Consider the following 19,043-nt stretch of genomic DNA (forward strand, 5'->3'; position numbering starts at 1 on the left):
TTTCTTCTGGGCACAGGGACCTTTTCAAAATGTAAAGACAGTGACAAGTTAGGGTAGAATTCATAGAATCATAGAATGGTTTAGGTTGGAAGGGACCTTGAAGATCACTGAGTTGCAACCCCCTTGCCATGGGCAGGGACACCTCCAACCACACCAGGTTGCTCAAAGCTCCATCCAGCCTGGCCTTGAACACCTCCAGGGTTGGAGCTTCCGCAACTTCTTTGGGACACCTGCTCCAGTGCCTTAACACCATAAAAGTGAAAAATTTCTTCCTAATATAAATCTACCTTCTTCCAGTTGAAAGTCATTCCCCCTCAGCCTGTCACTACATGCCCCTGTAAAATGTCCTTCCCCAGCTCTCCTGTAGCCCCTTTAGTTACTGGAGGGCCGCAGTAAGTTCTCCATGGAACCGTCTCTTCTCCAGGCTGAGAAACTCTAACTCTCCCAGCCTGTCCTCATCGGAGAGGGCCTCCAGCCCTCTGATCATCTTTGTGGCCATCCTCTGGACCCACTCCAACAGGCCCATGCCCTTCTTTTGTTTGGGGCTCCAGAGCTGGAATTCTCTGAGTATAATCTATTCAATTTCTCATAAAACACCCCCAAACCACTTTTACCTTTCCAGGAAGACCTTTTGTGAGCTGAGATTGGTGCTGTCTGAGGGTGCCCCAGAGAACAGGAGGTTCTGCTGTTGGCTCTGCAGGACTCAGACCCGCCCTACAGCAAAAGGAAAATAGGAACTTGGGGTGATCTCAGATTAAATCCACTTTTGATAGCAAAGAGCTGTTCAGCATTGTGGCTCCCAATGCACCCGGCTGCAGAGCAGAGCTGTGGGGATGTTGTTGTGTTCGTACTGTTTTAGTTGCCCCAACACACCTTGGGAGTGTTTTTAAGACAGAAATCCTGCTGCGCCTTGTGGGTCCTGAGACACAAACGGGCTGTCATTGCAGGGGGTTGACTAGGTGACCCGTAAAGGCCCCTTCCAACCACACCATTCTAGGAGTCTACGATTCTGTGGCACTGGTGAGAGCAGAGGAATGCGCCTTCCAAGTGCATCTCTCTAAAGCCCTCAGCCCCTCTAATCGTACCTGAGGAAGACCTCAGCTCTGCCCTCCCAGCCAGGGACACAGAGGGCTCATTACAGCTGCCCACAGACAGCTGCCCAGCAGCGTTTCCATGGCTTTAGCACCACGATGTCTTCTCTGTGGGACTGCTAGATAACACAGAGATGCCGTGGGAGAACTGTGTCCTTCTGGAGGGCAGCCTGCAGCCCAGCAGGACCCCTCAAAGAAGGAATCACTTATCTTAAATTTGCTTATCCTGAAGGCACGATCAGGTCATTTCCAGCCGCATACACTGTGATTCCCAGAGCGCCAAAGGCAGACAGGATGCAAGTTGGCTGCTTTTCCTCCATGGACATACGTGCACGAAAGTACGTGCAGTGTTGGTGTCTCAGCTGCGCTTCAATCCTTAGCCCCCCCCACCAGGGAGTGTAACAGTAAGAACAAGGGCAGACGGGAGAAGAGGGGATGCCAAAGTACCTCTGCCAGGGCAGGCAGGTGAGGGAGACACAGTCGGACACTTGAGCAAATCTCCTCTGTGGTGGTCAGGTTGCTGGAAAGGCAACTCATGACCAAACCCGCATGACACGAAGGGCAGAGGCTCTGCTGTGTGAGCGAGGGGACCAGGGGTTGCTCCAGGGAAGGCATCTGCACTGTCGGGGAGGGCAGGGAGATGCCTGTATCCCCCTTCCCACAGCATTTCTGGGAGCCCGGCTCTCTTCCTCCCTGCCCATGACTCTCTTACCTGGAGCTTGTCTTGGCCAGGACCTGTTTCTCTCTCCCCATATCTCCTCCCTCTTCATGCTCACAGACCCCATTCCGCCTGCTGCGTGCACAGCTCTGCCCTGCAGACCCCTCCTGGCATCAGGGCACTGCCCAGGGACATCTTCGTGTGCAGGGGTTAACGAGAACCTCAGACAAGTCCTATCAACAAATGGGGTCTCAGAGCCTTGTGCACGGTGGAGAAATCCATTCCCATCTCTCCCTGCCCATCCAGCCGACCAAGAGGAGAAAACTCACAGCATAGACTTGTTCCCTTGCAGGTGACTAGTTCCTTGACATTGTTTTTCAAAAGAACCCTCTGCAAATGTCCTTGGGGTGACCTGGAGCTGGGACCAGTCCTCAACCCTGCAGTTCCCTTGCACAAGCAGAAGTAATCTGCCTCACTGGCGGTCACTCCTTCCACCCACAGCTTCTCCACACAGCGCCATGGGAGCTCCCCGGGCAGGCTGAGAGCATACCCTAGCAGGCGGCAGAGCCCCTGCCCCGGCACACAGCCCCCGGGGTGCAGGGACCCTGCTGGCAAGGACAGCCCTGCCCACCCCTGCCTGCACACCCAGTGTCACCTCCTGCAGACGTCTCCAGGAACAGGCAGCCATCGTGCCCTGTGCCTCTGATGGTGGGGCAGGGAAGCCCTGCTCTGGAGCACGTCCTTCTCCTTTGCCCCAGCCATGGAAGGTGCCAGCTGTAGATAGTGCCAGGAGCTGCAGCTGCACTGCCCCGCAGCCAGAGACTTACTGTGCCGAGGGCTGTGGAGATGCCTCCCCTGGTGAACACTCTGCTCTGCCCTCGCTGCCTGCAGACAGTGCCCTCAGCCCTGCTGCGCTGTGCAGAGGAGCTGCTCCTGGGCAGAGCTGTCTCTCTGCAGCGCTGCCCGCTTGCCAGGAGCTCCCTCCGTCCCAGCAGACCGGCCCAGCTCAGCAGCAGAGGACCAGCCCACGCTGGCACTCTCTCTGTCCCCTCTGGGCTCCCTGGAGGTGTCCCTGGGGCTCCAGGGGAACCCGCTGGAAAACAGCCTGATGCAATCCCTGATGTTCCCTCCCTCAGCTGCGCAGAGACACTTACTTCCAGCTGTGTCCTTTCTCCCAGCAGAAGAAGAGCTGGCCATGAGTAACCCCTCTTCTTGTCCCATCAATAGCACACACAGGGCTTTGCACACCAGGATTCCTTATGGCAAGTCACGGCTTGCCTGGTGCCACAGCTGGGGGGCTTCAGCACAAACGTGCAGCAATGATCTCAGCCAGGGGCACAGGGAGGACGAGCTGGAGCCGTTCCTGTGGTAGACAGAGCTGTGACATGGTGGCAGAGCTCATTCCAGCTGGTCTTCAAGGACAGCCTCCTCCAAGCTCTGCTATAGTCCAGAGCACAATTCAATCTAACCCCGAAAGGCAATTCAAGGGCACCAGAATGAGTGTTTACTCCTTCAGGAACAGTTCAAGGAGAAACAAAGCCACTGTGTGGCCACTGCTGAGTTTCATAAGAACTGGTGCTGATAGATCTGAAATACCCCATGTCCTTTTTGCCTCAGTCTGCCCCAGCAAGGTCTCCCAGGCCTCGGGCTCAAGGATGGAACCTGCAGGAGAACCACCAGCAACGGCTGGGGTCAAGTCCTCGAGCAAACACAATCCTTACCAGCCTATGGACAGGAGGGGCGGAAGCTGAGGGAGCTGAGGGGGCAGCCAGTGTCACAGTGGTCACTCTGTGATTTGGAAGATCACGGAGACTGGGGGTATTGTCTGCTCACTGGCAGCGCCCAAAAAGTGCATGCCCCAAAGGATTAGCAGGGGAGCTGAAGGCTGTGCCCCAGAGCATGTCCACTCAGGGACTTTTTCTGTGTGTTTGAAACAGAAGGTGACGGGTTTTACCCAAAGCAGATCGCACCTGGCCATCCTCTTTGCTTTCTGTGCTGAAAGGACAGGATTGCTGGGCAGAGAGAGCGGTAACTTTTACTGGGAAGTCAGAAGGGCATTCAGCATCACCCCCACCTTGTTTCTAACTGAGGACAGTAGAATCTGCATGGGTAGATAAGCAGGTGGGTAAAAAAACAGCTGAACTGCTGGGCTTGGAGGCACGTGGTTCCTGCATGGTACTATGTCTGGAGGTATCTCTCCAGTAGGGTTCTGCAGGGGTCGATATCGTAATATGCCCTGTTTGAAATGTTTATAATGACCTGGAGGACATAAGAGTGAAAACTGAGTAGGAGGGTGGTGCTGCACCGCAGCGGGACCCTCCCAGAGGATCTTTGATCTCCATGTTTGGAGGTTTTCAGGTTTCAGCTCCACAGTCACAGCTGACCAGAGTCTGAGGTTGGCGATTTCCCACCCTTTGGTGGGAGGCTGGACCAGAGACCCCAACAGACCCTTTCCCTACAGCCCTTCCCTGAGCCTGGATGTGAGGGTGGCTACAGCAGATGCTCATGGGACAATTCAGGGTGGAACTGTCCTGTGATCAGTGGGTCTCTACTTCGACCTTTAGTTCCAAGCAGGGCTAGTTCTGAGGTCAAGCAGGTTGCTCAAGAAACAGCAGCGTCCCTGTGCAGACTCTGCACACGAGAGCCCAACATCGAAGCCACCATTACAGACACGGGGACAAGGCATTTGACCAGCTCGTTGAACCCAGAAATCGGTATGCCACGCCTCCTGAGATTCCCACAAGCACCTAAGATTTTGTCCAGGGAAGTGGGGAAGTGTGATTCCTCTTTCAGTGTCCTGCCTGTCTCCGGCCCCATGTGGTGCTTTAGGATGTGAAGAGAATCAAACCCAACCTTTGGACTAGATTAGTTTCATTTTCCATGCTGGAATGCGGGGCAGATGAAGGCAGCTCTGAGCTCTCTGCTGCACAGCTCGGACTTCCGAGAATGGAAACGCAGGTAATCTTCTGGTGTGATCACCGATTTGCCTGCCTTTGTGCCCTTTCACTAACCTGGGATCTATCCGTTGGCCTGAGAAACTACTCCCCTATTCCACCTCCCTCTCTTCATAAAAGGAGGGAACAAAGATATGGAGCATGGATGACTTAAGGACACTATTGTAATCTTTACATTATAGGAGAGAGAAAAGATAGTACAACTAATTCCAAACTATCCTTGAGATGCATTCTGATTCTTCCTTCTTTCCAAAGCTCAGCCACCTTAGATCTTGAAAGGACTGCCTCAAATCTCTGCAACGAAAATCCCACAAGCCTTCTCTCAGAGAAGTCCTTTTAGCACAGGACACCTCTGCCCGTCACTTCTGCCCTATGCCCAAACTCTGTTTTGCAGTTGGGCGAAGTCAAGGTGTCAAGGTACTCCCTTGCAACATCTTCCCTACAAAAGTTGTCTTCTCTTCATGCTGATCCCACTTGCATGGCCTCATGTTATGTACAGCTCCATCCTCCTCTTGCACAGCTCCACTGGGTGACCAGTTTTCCGTTTCTTTCCTGCCCATTCACCTTCACAACCTTTTTGTATTTTATGCGTACCAAATATTATCTGAAGCAACACATTTATTGCCCCCAGCTTCACCCATTTCCAACTGCAGGCTGAGCTATTTCTCCTCTTTGAGCAGACATTGTGCAAAGCTGCTCCAGGTATGGAAACTCACTTAAATGCAGCACATTAATTGGGGCTCAATCAAATATAAAAAACGTATCCTGAGCTAGTTTTTCAGAGACAGTTTCAAAGTGGCAAAGCAGATTCAAAGTGTCTGAAGGAACTGGGGGTTTTTAACCTGGAGAAAAGGACGCTGAGGGGAGACCTTATTGCTCTCTACAACTACCTGAAAGGAGGTTGTAGCCAGGTGGGGCTTGGTCTCTTCTACCAAGTAACAAACGATATGACAAGAGGAATTGGGCTTGAGTTGCACTGGGGGAGATTTAGATTAGACATTAGGAAAAAACGTCTTGACTGAGAGGGTTATCAAGCATCGGACCAGGCTACCCGGGAAGGGGTTGAGTCACCATCCCTGGAGGTATTGAAAAGACATGTTGGGATGGTGCTGAGGGACATGGTTTAGTGGTGGACTTGGTTAACAGTTGGACTCGATGATCCTAAAGGTCCCTTCCAACCTAAACGATTCCATGATTTTATGATTCTATGATTCCATGATTCTATGATTCCATGATTCTATTCTACATAAATTCTGAGAACCAAGTTACAAGAAAGGGAAAAATAGGTGAAGCTGTATTTTCTAGACTCACTAATTCTCTGTCAGTAAAGAGAAGGTCCCACAGCCTGTGGCACGTTTTCATTAGTTGGCCCTATGGGAAGTTTTGTTTCTTGGGTCTCTTGGCTCGAGCCTGCTGCGTTCCTATTTCCAGCAAGGGCAAAAGTTCCCGTTCAGGTATCAAACTTTTGCCCATCCTGCCCGGAGAGCCAGGACAGTTGTGTCACACAACATTCAGTGTCAGAGTGAAGATGGAAAAGAAGTGTGAATTGAAATGATTTGTCCTCCAATGGAAACTCAAATCCTGAGCTGGCTGGACCACATTGGCTGCAGTTAGACATAAGTTACCTGAGACAAATGTGAGTTCAGACCTGGTTGGCAGAGTTTCTCACAGCCCTCACTGAGGAGAGCAGGGTGTTGCGAGAGGGGAGCGAGTATCTGTTCCCCAAATCCCAAGGTAGTGCCCAAAACATCTTTCCCTTGGCCTCTGGCATCTCATGTCTTGAGATGCAAGAAATGCTGGGCCTTCTGTCAGTAATCCTCCAACAATCCTTCAGGCGGTTGTGTGAGTTCCCTATCAGTATCTAAAAAAAGTAACACCCTCCCCCAAAACTAAACAAACAAAAGCCCCACCAATCACAAAAAAACAATCCAAAGTCACCCACAAACATTAATCTGCCTAAATCTAAATGCAGCAGTTTGCATCTTGGACAGCTGCTCTGGGCAGTGCCAGTGAAATCAGTATTTGCAGCGTGAGCCGTGATACCCCATCCTCAAGAACAAATCCAAAGCAGTTCAGAGGAAGGGTGGTCTTTCAAAAGGCACTGTTTGAGTCCCCAGGTGGCATGGACACTGCTGATTCCCCACTCCAGAGCGGCAGAGGCTGGAGCCCTTTTGCAGGATGGACTTCTTGCCAGGAAGCCACAGCTATGGGGGTGTCTCACCTGGTTCTTACTGTCCCTTAGCTCAGCATCCATTTCCGTGTATTTCACTCTTTTCTATGTCTACTCTTTCTATATGTCGGAATGACAGAAAAGCAAACATTTCCTAAAAGTTTGTCATAATGTCCTTGCTATAGACAAGAAGCCCATCAACCCTGGAGGCAGCCAAGAACATTGCCATGAGCACCAAGAAGATCCAAGAAGCTCAAGGCCTCTTCTGAAGGGCAGCAAATTCTTGCAACTGTGATTTGAGCCTGGAAGTGGGAAGGAATTTTCGTCTGTGCTTGGAGGAGGAATAAGCGTGTTGTGGCAGTATGTCAGGGCCGAAGGCCCTTGCGCAAATCAGGGATGATGGAGACATTTCCATCTTGTGTGCGTGCCTCAGGGCAGGAAATGGGGCACGCCCGCTGCTGGGGGTGTGTGTAGTCAGTCAAGCCTCATGAGCTGACCTTGTTCTCTCATGCAAGAAAGAAGAAAACAGGAGGACTGAGTTTGCCATACCTCAGTCAGCCAGTGGGAAACAAAAAAGTAAAGACATTGGGAGAGGAGGGTCGGAGAGGGGGAGGCAGATTAGGAGGAGGAAAGAAGGGGGAAAGTGATGATTGCTGTGTTCAAACATTGGGAAGCCAAGACCCAGCTTGTTTGCCTTTCTTCTGAAGATGGATCTTGGTTTTTCTTTTCGGGGGGAGGGAGGGCGGAGGTGTGTGACCCTGTCAGACTAGCTTTCACAGTTGTCCTCTGCTAGGAAGCCCAGAGAACACGAGGGCTGGCATGCATCTACTGGGATTTAGACGTGTCCACTAGCGGGGCTTGATTCAGCCGCCCACTTCTCACTGCCAATAGGGAGGTGCCCTGAGGAGTCCCAGGCATGCAAGAATGGCAGCCCTCAGCTTGGCTGGGTAACGGAAGAGGAAACAGCATGTTTAGCGTAAGTTTTCTCCCACTCCTGGGCAGGTGTGGCATTTCACAGCTCCCACCTGCAGGATCACAATCGTGTTTACTTTAAAGAAGGAAGCAAGCCAGGGAAGATTTGACACTCTTCAACACCAGACCTGTATTTCTTTAAGACACAAATTCATCTCTCCCACTTCTCATTCCACAACCAGTCCACAGATTCTGCACTTCTAAAGATGGACCTGGGACACAAAATATGCACTTACGAATTGTCCATGCTTGGTCAAAGGAGACCCACAACCTGTGTCTTCCTGGTGGATCTCAACTAGTATGAGCTCTCGACGCAGGCCACAGTTTTTCTGAGTGCATTTCCTAGAGCCCCCTTGACCTCCCTGTTCCGCAGGCTGTAGAGGAGAGGATTGACCATGGGCGTGAGGATGGTGTAGAAAAAGGAGAGCACTTGATTGAGCTGCCTCAGTGAGGCTGTCCTGGGTATCATATAGACAACGACGAGGGTGCCATAGAAAACAGTGACCACCATGAGGTGAGAGGAGCAGGTGGAGAAGGCCTTCTGCCTCCCCATGGTGGTGGGGATCCTCAGGATCGCAGCTATGATGCAGATGTAGGATACCAAAGTGACTACAAACGGGACGACTACATCCAGAAAACAGATTATGAAAGTCACCAGTCTAAGCACGGTGGTGTCACTGCAAGCGAGCTCTAGCAACGGGGCAAAATCACAGAAGAAGTGATCAATTGCATTGGGACCACAGAAGGGTAACTTGGAAAATTGTCCAGTGACTATGGTAGACATCAGTAATCCTGCTAGCCAGGACCCAGCCGCCAGCTGGAGACAGAGCTTCCAGTTCATGAGGCTTGCATAGAGCAGGGGTTGACATACGGCCAAGTACCGATCATAGGACATGGTGGCCAGCAGATAGCACTCAGCACCTGCAAAACAGCCAAAGAAAAAGAACTGCGTCATGCAGCCTTGAGCAGAAATGGTTCTGTCCCTGGTTAGGAAGCTGGCCAGCAGCCTGGGCAGGATAGTGGAGGTATAGCAGATTTCTACACTGGATAAATTCCACAGGAAGAAGTACATGGGAGTGTGAAGATGCCGATGTGCCACCACCAGCACAACAACGAGGATGTTGCCAAACATGGTCACCATGTAGATCATGAGAGAGAGGATGAAGAGAGGCACCTGAAGCTTGGGGACGTTACTCAATCCCAGCAGGAGGAACACCACTGGTGAGGTCTGGTTGTCCCATTCCTCTTTCTCCATGAGGTGCTGTAGGACCTTCTTTTCCCCATGAGGCAGGAAGGGAACCTGGGGAAGGGCATGCGTTTCTGTGCTTTTTGTGAAAATGAACTGGGAAGAAGTCACTGCCAGAGATAACATGGAGGTTTTCCCCCATTTGACTGAATTCCGACTTGGTTTAGGGGCACTATTCCTGGCGAAAGGGCAAGAAAAGGTTCTTTGAGAGGGCCAAACTGCTCTTCTTTGAAGAATCTCCTTTGATTAGAGAGGTGAGTTGCCGCATCGAGGTGCCTATTTCTGTGGAATGAAAGAAAATGTTCATTTGATCACAATTAGATTGTGATGCGTGAAGTTATTGCCAGGAGTACCCAGCATAGGTTTTAGCCAAATTTCAAGCAACAGAAAGACGGGCCAGAGAGGAAAACTCCATCATGCAAAAAAAGCCTTTAGGGGAACGCATCGTGCCATAGACAGCTTCTTTCCACTGAGGAAGAATGGACACTGAAGAGGGCTAGAGGTCTCAACTCCCTGAAACATTTGCTTTCTGATGACACAATTCTGTCCCTGGACAGTCCATCTCTTTCCACTGACCAAGAGTGGCCAGAACTTACTAGCTTGGTAGCTGAAGGCACTGCAAAGGGTCTGTTAGACAGGAGACTCACAAGCAGATTTGAACTTGGGAGAGAAGGGTGGGGAAAACGGGATTCCAGAGAAGAGGTCCCTGAGGTTCTAAGCCAAATGAGGAAAAGCGACGTTGCACAAGGAGGAGGCAAAAAGGACAGGGGTGACGATCATTTGCTGGACATCTCTTCCTCCTCACCTTACATTTCTGGGTGCATTTGGGCTGCCTCCCTGCAGCAGCACAGCACCTGGACCTCAGCATTGCCACCTGAGTGCTCAGGGCTCCCTGTTCAGCACTGCAGTGAAGACACAAGAGTGTCCCGGGGGTGAGTGGGGGCTGAGGCAGAGAAGGATCCTCATGAAGCACACGTTTCCAGTAAATGCCTGATACACACCTGGTTGCCTGCCCAGGGAACGCCTGTGGCTGAAAGAGAAAGCCTACACCACCTCTCTGGGCTTCCATAATACTCGGGTCAGACAAAACACTGTCCCTGATGATGCTCTGCCTCAAACTTCACACATTTTACAGAGAGTTGGAGATGGCCAAGGCAGGCACCTGGTGAGCCCAGAGAGTTCCTGGGACGGAGGAGCCCTTTGACTCAGTGATTCAGCGCACCTACACTGGGATGCATTGTTCCAGAAGGTGCTTCCATGGGGAGGGTGCCCCAGAGTCAGTGCTCTCAGTAAATCACACCCCATGTGGATGGCTGAGAGACAGCTGTGAGAGAGCTGAGGCATTGAGGTGAAGCCCTAAGACACAAGCAAGATGGAGAAAGAGACAGAGAGAGAATAAGAGTTGAGACATTAAAGGACGTGTGTTGGCACGCTGGCCCCATACCCTCCTCTCCAACCTCTTCATGTCCACGGAGGTGTCCGAGTGCCCATCAGCTGATGCCCCGCAGCTCTGTCTCTGCACTGACAACCACGCTGCCTGTATCTGTTCAGTGGTGTCAAAGACCCAGGGAGGGTATCCAGAGGAAAGAGTGAGCTGGAAGAAGAAGACATGCAGGACAGGGCTGTACCAAGACACATGGTCCCACTTCCTAGTGGCCGCTGTGCAAAGAGCCATTGGCACATTAATGATACCCACCTCAGCAAACCCAGCACCTACCTGTAGTCCCCAGCAGGATGTCACAGCCCTTCCTCTGAGGGGAATGGAGCATGAAAGGCAAGGTCTGGGGGCTATCTCCTGCCTCTTCTCCATTCCACCCTCCCCTTTCCAATTCTGCCTGCAGACCCTGACCCATGACTTAGTCACTGCTCTGTCCTTGCACTCACCTGTCACCATCTCCTTCTGAGAGTCTTCAGCAGCACCTGAATATCCCCTTCTCTGCAGTGCCTCCCGGGTTTATAGAAGAGGCTCCTGAAGGTTCCTGCTGCAGCTCAACTCTCTGTGTCACAGCAAGTGAGCCCTGTGCAAGTGAAGCCCCGGGGGGATAAAAGCCCTGAGCTGCCCTCCCTTGGACCTCTGTGCTCTTCGGAGGTGGGGAAACAAGCCGGGGAATGAGCCGTGATCTCTTCCAGCTCACAGAGCAGAACTATAATGAGATGCTCCTCACAGCTTCTCCTTCTAGACTCCACGAATGGTTGTTGGGGAGGGAGGAGTGATTTCCTCCAAGCTAAGGAGACTGGGAATGTGGGACAGGATAAGTCCCCAACAGGGGTGCCAGGCTCTGCCCTTTAAGGAGAGAGGAAACCCAAACCTTCCCCAGAGGTCAAGGTGCTTCACTTGCTGGGGGCTAAAGTGAGCTCAGCTGCTGATCTAGTGACAGTTAGGACTCCACCCTCCTAGAGGAATGGTGCACAGGGTTCTGCTTGGCTCCAGCTTTAGGTTAAGGGAGCTGACTTAGGTTAAGCTCTGCTGACTTGCTCCTCATGACAGGTGGACCCTTCAGGTCTCTCCTCTGAGTGCAAAGGGAGAGAAGGACCCTGAGACATCATTTAGGGTAGCAATTGCACAGAGCATTGTCTCCAGTGAAGTCAGACTTGGTGGTCAGGGCTGTGTCCCAGTAGGGTCTTGAAAACTTCAAAGAGTAGACGTTCCATAGCCTGCCTGGACAACTTGCTCCAGTGTCTGTCTGTCTGATGTTCTTCCTGTTCCAGGTCAGAATCTCCCGTTTCAGGTTATAGAATCATAGACCCTAGGATGGTTAGAGTTGGAAGGGACCTTAAAAATCATCTTGTTCCAACCCCCTGTCATGGGCACCTTCCATCAGTCCAGGTTGCTCAAAGCCCCATCCAGCCTGGCCTTGAACACCTCAAGGGATGGAACAGCCACAGCTTCTCTGGGCAACCTGTGCCAGTGTCTCACCACCCTCAGAGTGAAGAATTTCTTTTCCCATATCCAATCTAAATCTCCTCTTTTCCAGTTTGAAGCCATTCCCCCTCGTCCTATCACTACATGCCCTTGTAAAAAGTCCCTCTCCAGCTTTCTTGTAGGCCCCCTTTAAGTACTGGAAGGCCACTGTAAGGTCTCCCTGGAGCCTTCTCTTCTGCAGACTGAAGAACCCCAACTCTCTCAACCTTTCTTCATAAGAGAGGTCTCCATCCACCTGCATCATAAGAATGGAACCACCTAGTTACCAAGGCTAATGGTTTCTTCACAAGCAGAGTCCTTTTGTAACTGTAAGGTTGCAGCCATTCCTGGTGGGGGTCTCTGCAGATCCATCTCTGATCACACATGAAGCCTTGCTCCAGATGTGCCCCAGCTGTTGGTCGCTCTTGATGTGTGTGAGGCCAGAGCGGGGGGACGAGGGGCCCATGAGCAGCCTTCCCTGAGCAGATCCCACCACCCTTCAGGCACATTAACTGAAGGGGGGTTTAGCAGGTGGGTGAGACAAGACAATCTCCACAGACCACCTCCAAAACCCTACCGGTGTGATCCTGGGATTCTGTGAGTGATCTGGTTTGAGCCAGTGCACATGAAGGAATTTTTTCCTGGATGATATTTACGTTCACTCTTGGCTCTAGTTAAGGTCTGACCCACGCTTTGACTCCAGATGAGATTTTCTGTCAAAAACAAGAGCATTTTTCCTTTCCCACTTGGGTTCTGATAGTGACTCCCAGACACCTTGGCCCCCTTTTTCTTCCACAAGACAACTTGCTTACAGACACCGCTCCCCTGACTGAAGGGAGCTGAGGGTCCTCACTGGTGCCTACCTGATGCTGGTGGCGGCTGAAGAACCGTGTCCTGATCAAGCTGTGCAGGTACAGTCTGGAGAGCCAGGACCGGCAAGGACTCAAAGCCCATTTTGCCAATTTGTACCATGCTGTTCCTCCATGAGTTCCTCAGCTCTTGCAACGTTGAGGTCTATGGTCAGCAGGGCCCTGTGAGCCTTGTGCAGAGGGCAGGAGAGAGCCAGTCAGCCTTCTCCAGCCCATGAGTCTCTCTAGGAGAAGACCCAGGTCTGCCTTAGGCACTGGTTCTATCCAGCTGCTGGACCCTGGTCTTCATGGTCTCCTCATTGCCTGCACCCGGGCATTGGAGTCCAGGATGTTTGCAGCCCTGCTCCAGTTGCTGGAAGACAGACCTCGTATCCTCCTCACCGGTGATTCCAGCTTGAAGTTCACTGCCATTCACACATGCCCACTAAGAACAGAGGATGCGCCCGCACAGAAGGTAGTTGGAAATCGGCTCCAATGAGAACACGGGACACAGGCTACTGCAGGGCTCCATCAGAGAAGCCTGCTGACTAGAAACCTGTTTCCACTCACACGGTCCCTTTTTCCCCCTTTGCTCTGTTTTCCTATTTTGTTGCCAAACCACTTTCCTGCTGGTTCTGTTTTCCTTTACACTCAAAAGGAGTTTTCCAGGGCTACACACAACAGGGACTTATCCGAGAGTGCTGATTTCAGTACGTATATAGCAACACACGGATTATGGTGCTGTAGGCATCCTAGTCAAGGGAAGGCTTAAAGGGAAATTGCAAGGAGACTTTTGCAATGGCTGCGTGGGTCTGTAGAAGAGATGCTTCTGAAATGATCATAGAATTATAGAGTGATTGAGGTTGGAAAAAGCCTTTAAGATCATCGAGTCCAACTGTGAACCTAACACTGCCAAGTCCAGCAGTTAATTTTGAAGGTGACTCATTTTGGCTCATTTTGGAGCTGGTTAATTTTGAAGGGGGTGACTCAACTCAATCCTTTGGTTCCATGTCAATCCCCTCTCTCAGACCAGTGTCTCCTCTTGTCGATGTAGATGATGAGTTGGGAGGGTCCCTGGACCACCCAGGGGATTAATGACTGAAGTGCTCTGGCTGCACACTTGCACAGGCTTGATGCCCAGCTACACCACCATGAGAAATGTAACAGAATTCATACAGCTTTTGCCAGAAATATCAGTTCCTAGCTGGCAGTCCAGAATACCCATGCAAACCAGCAAGGCTGGAGAGGCATTTCCTGAGTCTGAAGACAAGTGGGCTGGATCAATATTTGTTTCATGCCACTGGGTAAAAACACAGAGAAAAGCAGAATCCTTACAGAGGGCAGTTCTGGTGTCCCATTTCAAGAAGGAAGAGGAAGCCCAAGAAAAGGGAAGGAAGGGTCAAAAACACAACATGGTATTAGTTACCCTTGTCATGCGTTCAACTGACTGGGTACAGAAATGGATCCTCACAACCATACCACATCTTTCCTGAAGACCTTTCCAGTCATTCCAGAGTGGAAAGTCCTCCTTTTCACACTGCTGCTGGTGATTTATCTGCTCACTGTCACGGGGAATGCAGTCACCATTGCCGTCATTTGACTCTGCCGCTATACCACACCCCCATGGATCCCTTCCTCAGCATCTTGTCCTTCTTGGCCATTTAATTCACTTTGGTCATTCCCCTAACATGTTTGGCAGTCTCTGTGGCTGCTTACAAGTCACAGACCTTCTCCTCTGTCTTCCTGGGCCCAGCTGAGTTTAACCTATGTGCTGGGATGTGTTTCCTTTGCTGCAGCGCCATTTGCAACCCCTCATACTATTCTGTCCTTACGAACTCCTGGTTGTGCTCCATGCTTATCTTTAGCTGCTGGGCAATGACAACTCTATCCATGCTCAGCCCACCAACTTGTATGCCATCGGACCCTCTGTGCCCAGTGTAGAGACTGCTTCTTCTGCGGCATTGTCCCTTTGCCGGGAGCAGCCCGCGTGGGCTCCAGCTACTATGAAACATGAGCGTTGCTCTCTCCTCTTATTTTCAGATAATTTAGGTGTCACCCAACAGAGTAAGAACACACAACCCTTTGGGTGTTTGAACTGACCCAGAAAATGGAAACTGGGACTGTGACCTCTGTTGCACTGACTCACTATGCTCATCCTGCTGTAGGTGACTGAGCCTGAGCCGCATCCAGCCAGTGGTTTAACCTCAGAAAGTTTTCCAGGCAAGAGCCAGTGCAGAAATTCCCCTGTGCCAGACTAGAGGCAAAGAACAAGCCGGGCGATTGGGTTCTAAGACAAGCCTGAGCCCTAAGCTCAAATGTCCATGCAAGCATGGGGCACCGCCCTATACTGAACTTCCCATTTTACTCCTTGGGTGAGTGCTACCCATTCTGCCCTGGACAGAGCCTGCGGGGACAACACAGGCTGTGGAGAAGCTTTGCATCCCTGCTTCAAACCCACCGTCTCCTCCCCTCCCTCTCCTCCCCTTCCATTTTGAATCATCCTAATTTGGGGGGGTCATCTGCTCTGCTTCTTTCTATGTCTAAAAGCAAATGCAAAGATGAAGGGAAAAACATCAGTCTTTATTGCATGTATTTTTTCTTGTGCTTCCTTCTGTTAGATGTGTATTTTGATGTAAAAAACAACAGTAAGTTAATGAGTCAGAGATTTGAGACTTGAATAATGAGTTTCATGTACTTCGTTGCAGGTGCCTATGAGAACTTGTTTCCCCAAGGCTCCCTCTACAGTCAATGGAGACACAAGAAAATGCTAGAGGCTGGGTCCTCCCAACCCATAACTGGCATGCCAAAGAAAGATTACAAATCTCTTCCAGACACTCTTCTCTTGCCCTGCATTTAGGTCAGGACATTTGGTAGTAATAGCAATGAGCCGCTGTTTGGAAAGCACTGCATTTCAGCACGGACAAATGTCAGAGGAGACCGTGTGACAGAGTGTGTGGAACCATGGTAAATTTCAATCATTATTTAGAATACGGAAGAAGACAAGTTCTATGTGGTCCCTATTCCACCCACTCCCCCTTTCCTGAAGAAAGCAAGAAGAGAACAAGAATCTGTGGAGGAGAGCAGGGGATTACAAAAGAGGTGCTTGATATTACTTGGTTTGAAATCAACAAATCCTCAGGGATTCCTAGCCCAAAAAGGCAAGTACGGAAAAGTACAAAAAAGAGCTTTCAACATACACATTTGATTTGATTTGATTTGATTTGATTTGATTTGATTTGATTTGATTTGATTTGATTTGATGGTTTAGCATTTGTGCAATAGAAGAGATGAGTTTGGCACATAGGTATGACAGATGTTTGCAATAGGTCTGAGTGAATTTGGAATTTCCCAGGAATGGGCTGAAATGGCTAAAAGCCTCTTTAAAATCTTCTGTTCTGCAGAAAGAACCCTTTGTGAGTGTTTGAAAAAGGTAGAAAGAAGATGACAAATACTCTGGGGACTCTAACTGAAATGTAAAACATAAAAGCCAGGGTGTGAGAAATGCTTGGAGGACTATCTCTGTGTTCTATAGGAAGACTGCAGGAAAACAAAGGCGTAGAAGAGGAAGGACAGACCTGGTCATCCAGACCATGAAATTATCACACTTGGCTTTGTGCCGTGTTCCTGTCTCGGCAGGATGAACTGAAATTCAGCATGGGACCAGAAAATGAAACTGCAGTTACTGAGTTCATCCTCGAGGGTTTCTCGGGGCTTGATCAAAGACTACAGCTATTTCTCTCTCTGGTCCTTCTGCTCATATACCTGACAACAGTGATGGGGAACACAACCATCATTTTCCTCGTGTGTGTGGATCACCGCCTGCAAACCCCCATGTACTTTTTCATCAGCAACCTGTCCTTCCTGGAAATCTGGTTTACGTCCTCCACGAGCATCAAATTGTTTGTGATCCTGGGTTCTGGTAGGAGAACAATCTCACTAAGCAGCTGCTTTGCCCAATCCTATTTCTATTTTGCCCTGGGCTGTACAGAGTTTGTTCTACTTGTTGTCATGTCCTTTGACCGCTATGTTGCCATCTGCCAGCCTTTGCGTTACACTGCCATCGTGAAGCCTCAGCTCTGCATCCACCTGGTTCTTGCTGCTTGGGTCATGGGCATCACACTCTTGACTTACCGTCCGGTCCTCCTCTACAAGCTGACTTTCTGTGGCTCAAACAAGATCCATCATTTTTTTTGTGACAACTCCCCCTTATTCAAATTGTCCTGCTCTGACACCAGCCTGATTTGGAAAATAGACTCGGTTTTATTATCGTTTGTTGTTCTCAGTTCCTTATGTTTAACTCTGACATTTTACATAGGCATCCTTCCCTGTATTCTACACCTCCCAGCAGCCTCCGGCAGGAAGAAGGCCTTTGCTACATGTTCTTCTCATCTCACCACCTTGGCCATTGTATACGGGAGCTGCATTGCTCTCTATGTGCATCCTTCAGGAGATGTTTCCTTGGAGGCAAACAGAATGGTAGCTTTGCTGAACACTGTCCTGTACCCATTCTTAAATCCATTCATCTACAGTCTTAGAAACAAGGCTGTGATACTGGCCCTGAATGAAGCCATTGCCCGTGCAACACGATAGCTTTTCCCTCAATCATGATGCCTTTCTGGACAGCAACTCCAATGATCTGCTCTCCTATGTTAAATAATACCAATGAATATGCATATAACCTCCAAACGCAGATGTCTCAGGAGATTTATGTTCTCATTGGATTGTTTTAGGTTGAGTGATAAGAAGCTCATCTGCAACTGAAGAAGGCACAAGCAATGTCAGGGGTGTAAACCCATCAAGATGAATCACAGAGAGCAGCTCTCTGGATCACCATTTGGACTACGGGGATTGTTGCCTAGGGCTGTAGGACACATTATGGGTACGCTCCTTTTGATGCAGCCCAGGATGTGGTTGGCTTTCTGGGCCAGTAGTTCCCTGAGCTGCACTTTTGGCCTCCTTCAAAGTTGGGTCCAACACTTGATTGTCCTCTCTCACAAGACCTCTACAAATCCAATGACCTTTCAAAAATTACATTCCACAGAATTATAGATCTTCCCCTGTGACTTCATTGCCACTATTCTGCCTGTTAATAAAGTGGTTTTAATTTCCCTCAACTTTCAGACATGTATCACCTGTTTATATACAATGACCATTTCTAAAGTCAGCTTTTCAGATGCAGACTGTCTCGACAAAGGCCTTTTCTATTGCACTCCACTTTTCTCCTGCCCTTCCTCTTTGGTCATTCAGATTCCTGTCACCTATCCAGCTGCTGCTTTGAGCTTCAGGGAGTTACAAGTTTGCCTGTCTTTCCGTCGTCTAATTATCTCCTTTAGCCAAGTCTGTAACTACGTTTATATCTCTCTTTTTGTACCTGTCCATCTACAGCATTTCTGATAAGATCATCCCTTGTAGCAAAGCAACCGCATTAGAGGCAGCTTGTCCTGAGCATCTGGTTGCAGAGGGTGTTTTATTGTTTATCAAACTTGATCATGCTTTACTTTTCTCTGCTTGCGAAGAGGAAAACTCCTCCTGCGCCTGGGTGCAGCCAGGTCTCTGAGGAGCGCAGGAGGGAGATGGTGCAATGGAGCTGTAACACCCAGCTGCAGAGTTCAGTGGAGAAGTCTGAGGTAAGGAAAAGTGATGCAAACCCCAGTTGGCCAATGACAGGGATGGGGAGGAAGGGGAGGTGAGGAGCAAGGCTGTCCATACAGTCTCAGACCTCAGGGGACTGCTTTTCCTGGCTGCCCGGACCTCCTGAGGAGACCCTCTGCATCAATATCAACTGCTGACTGCTTCTATCGCCTCTTCTCTAACTGAACTGTTAATAAAAAAACCCTTTGAAATAAAAAAAAATTAATATTTTCTGTTAGGTTCTCTTTAAAATCTTCCTTCTAAATTACAGTATGAAACATCTCCAATTAGCTTTATTGAATACGTGAAGAATATTACAGGGAGAGAAATAGCTCGTTTGGACTTTCTGTACTTTAACGAGCCCCATGGTGTATTTGGCCCTGACTCCATTAACCGCAGACACTGAGAGGAGACTGAACAAAGTGCTCCAGAAGTCCAAGTCAGAAGCAAAGTACCTTGAAGCCTTGATTGGGCCCACTGAGGGTCGTTACTGCCAAAGCCTCCCCATGGGCTCGTTAGAGGAGATAACTGGAGGCTGTGGTTGCAGATAGGCAAAGGCACTGTGCAGGTG

At 50.0% G+C, this 19,043-nt stretch overlaps 2 protein-coding genes across 2 annotated transcripts; one reads left to right on the forward strand and one right to left on the reverse strand.

Annotated features, from left to right (window-relative positions):
* Positions 1-8,140: 8,140 nt before the first annotated feature.
* Positions 8,141-9,100, reverse strand: LOC309685861 (olfactory receptor 8A1-like; the record flags this gene model as incomplete). The annotated part of the gene is made up of 1 exon (XM_082501559.1): positions 8,141-9,100. The coding sequence occupies one exon, from the start codon at positions 9,098-9,100 to the stop codon at positions 8,141-8,143; it is 960 nt and encodes a 319-aa protein (XP_082357685.1).
* A 7,395-nt stretch (positions 9,101-16,495) lies between these two features.
* LOC309685869 (olfactory receptor 6E1-like) lies at positions 16,496-17,431 on the forward strand (the record flags this gene model as incomplete). The annotated part of the gene is made up of 1 exon (XM_082501566.1): positions 16,496-17,431. The coding sequence occupies one exon, from the start codon at positions 16,496-16,498 to the stop codon at positions 17,429-17,431; it is 936 nt and encodes a 311-aa protein (XP_082357692.1).
* Between the last annotated feature and the right edge of the window lie 1,612 nt (positions 17,432-19,043).

This window comes from Vanellus vanellus, assembly GCF_965231255.1.
Source record: "Vanellus vanellus genome assembly, contig: HAP1_SCAFFOLD_89, whole genome shotgun sequence".
NCBI classification, from domain to species: domain Eukaryota; kingdom Metazoa; phylum Chordata; class Aves; order Charadriiformes; family Charadriidae; genus Vanellus; species Vanellus vanellus.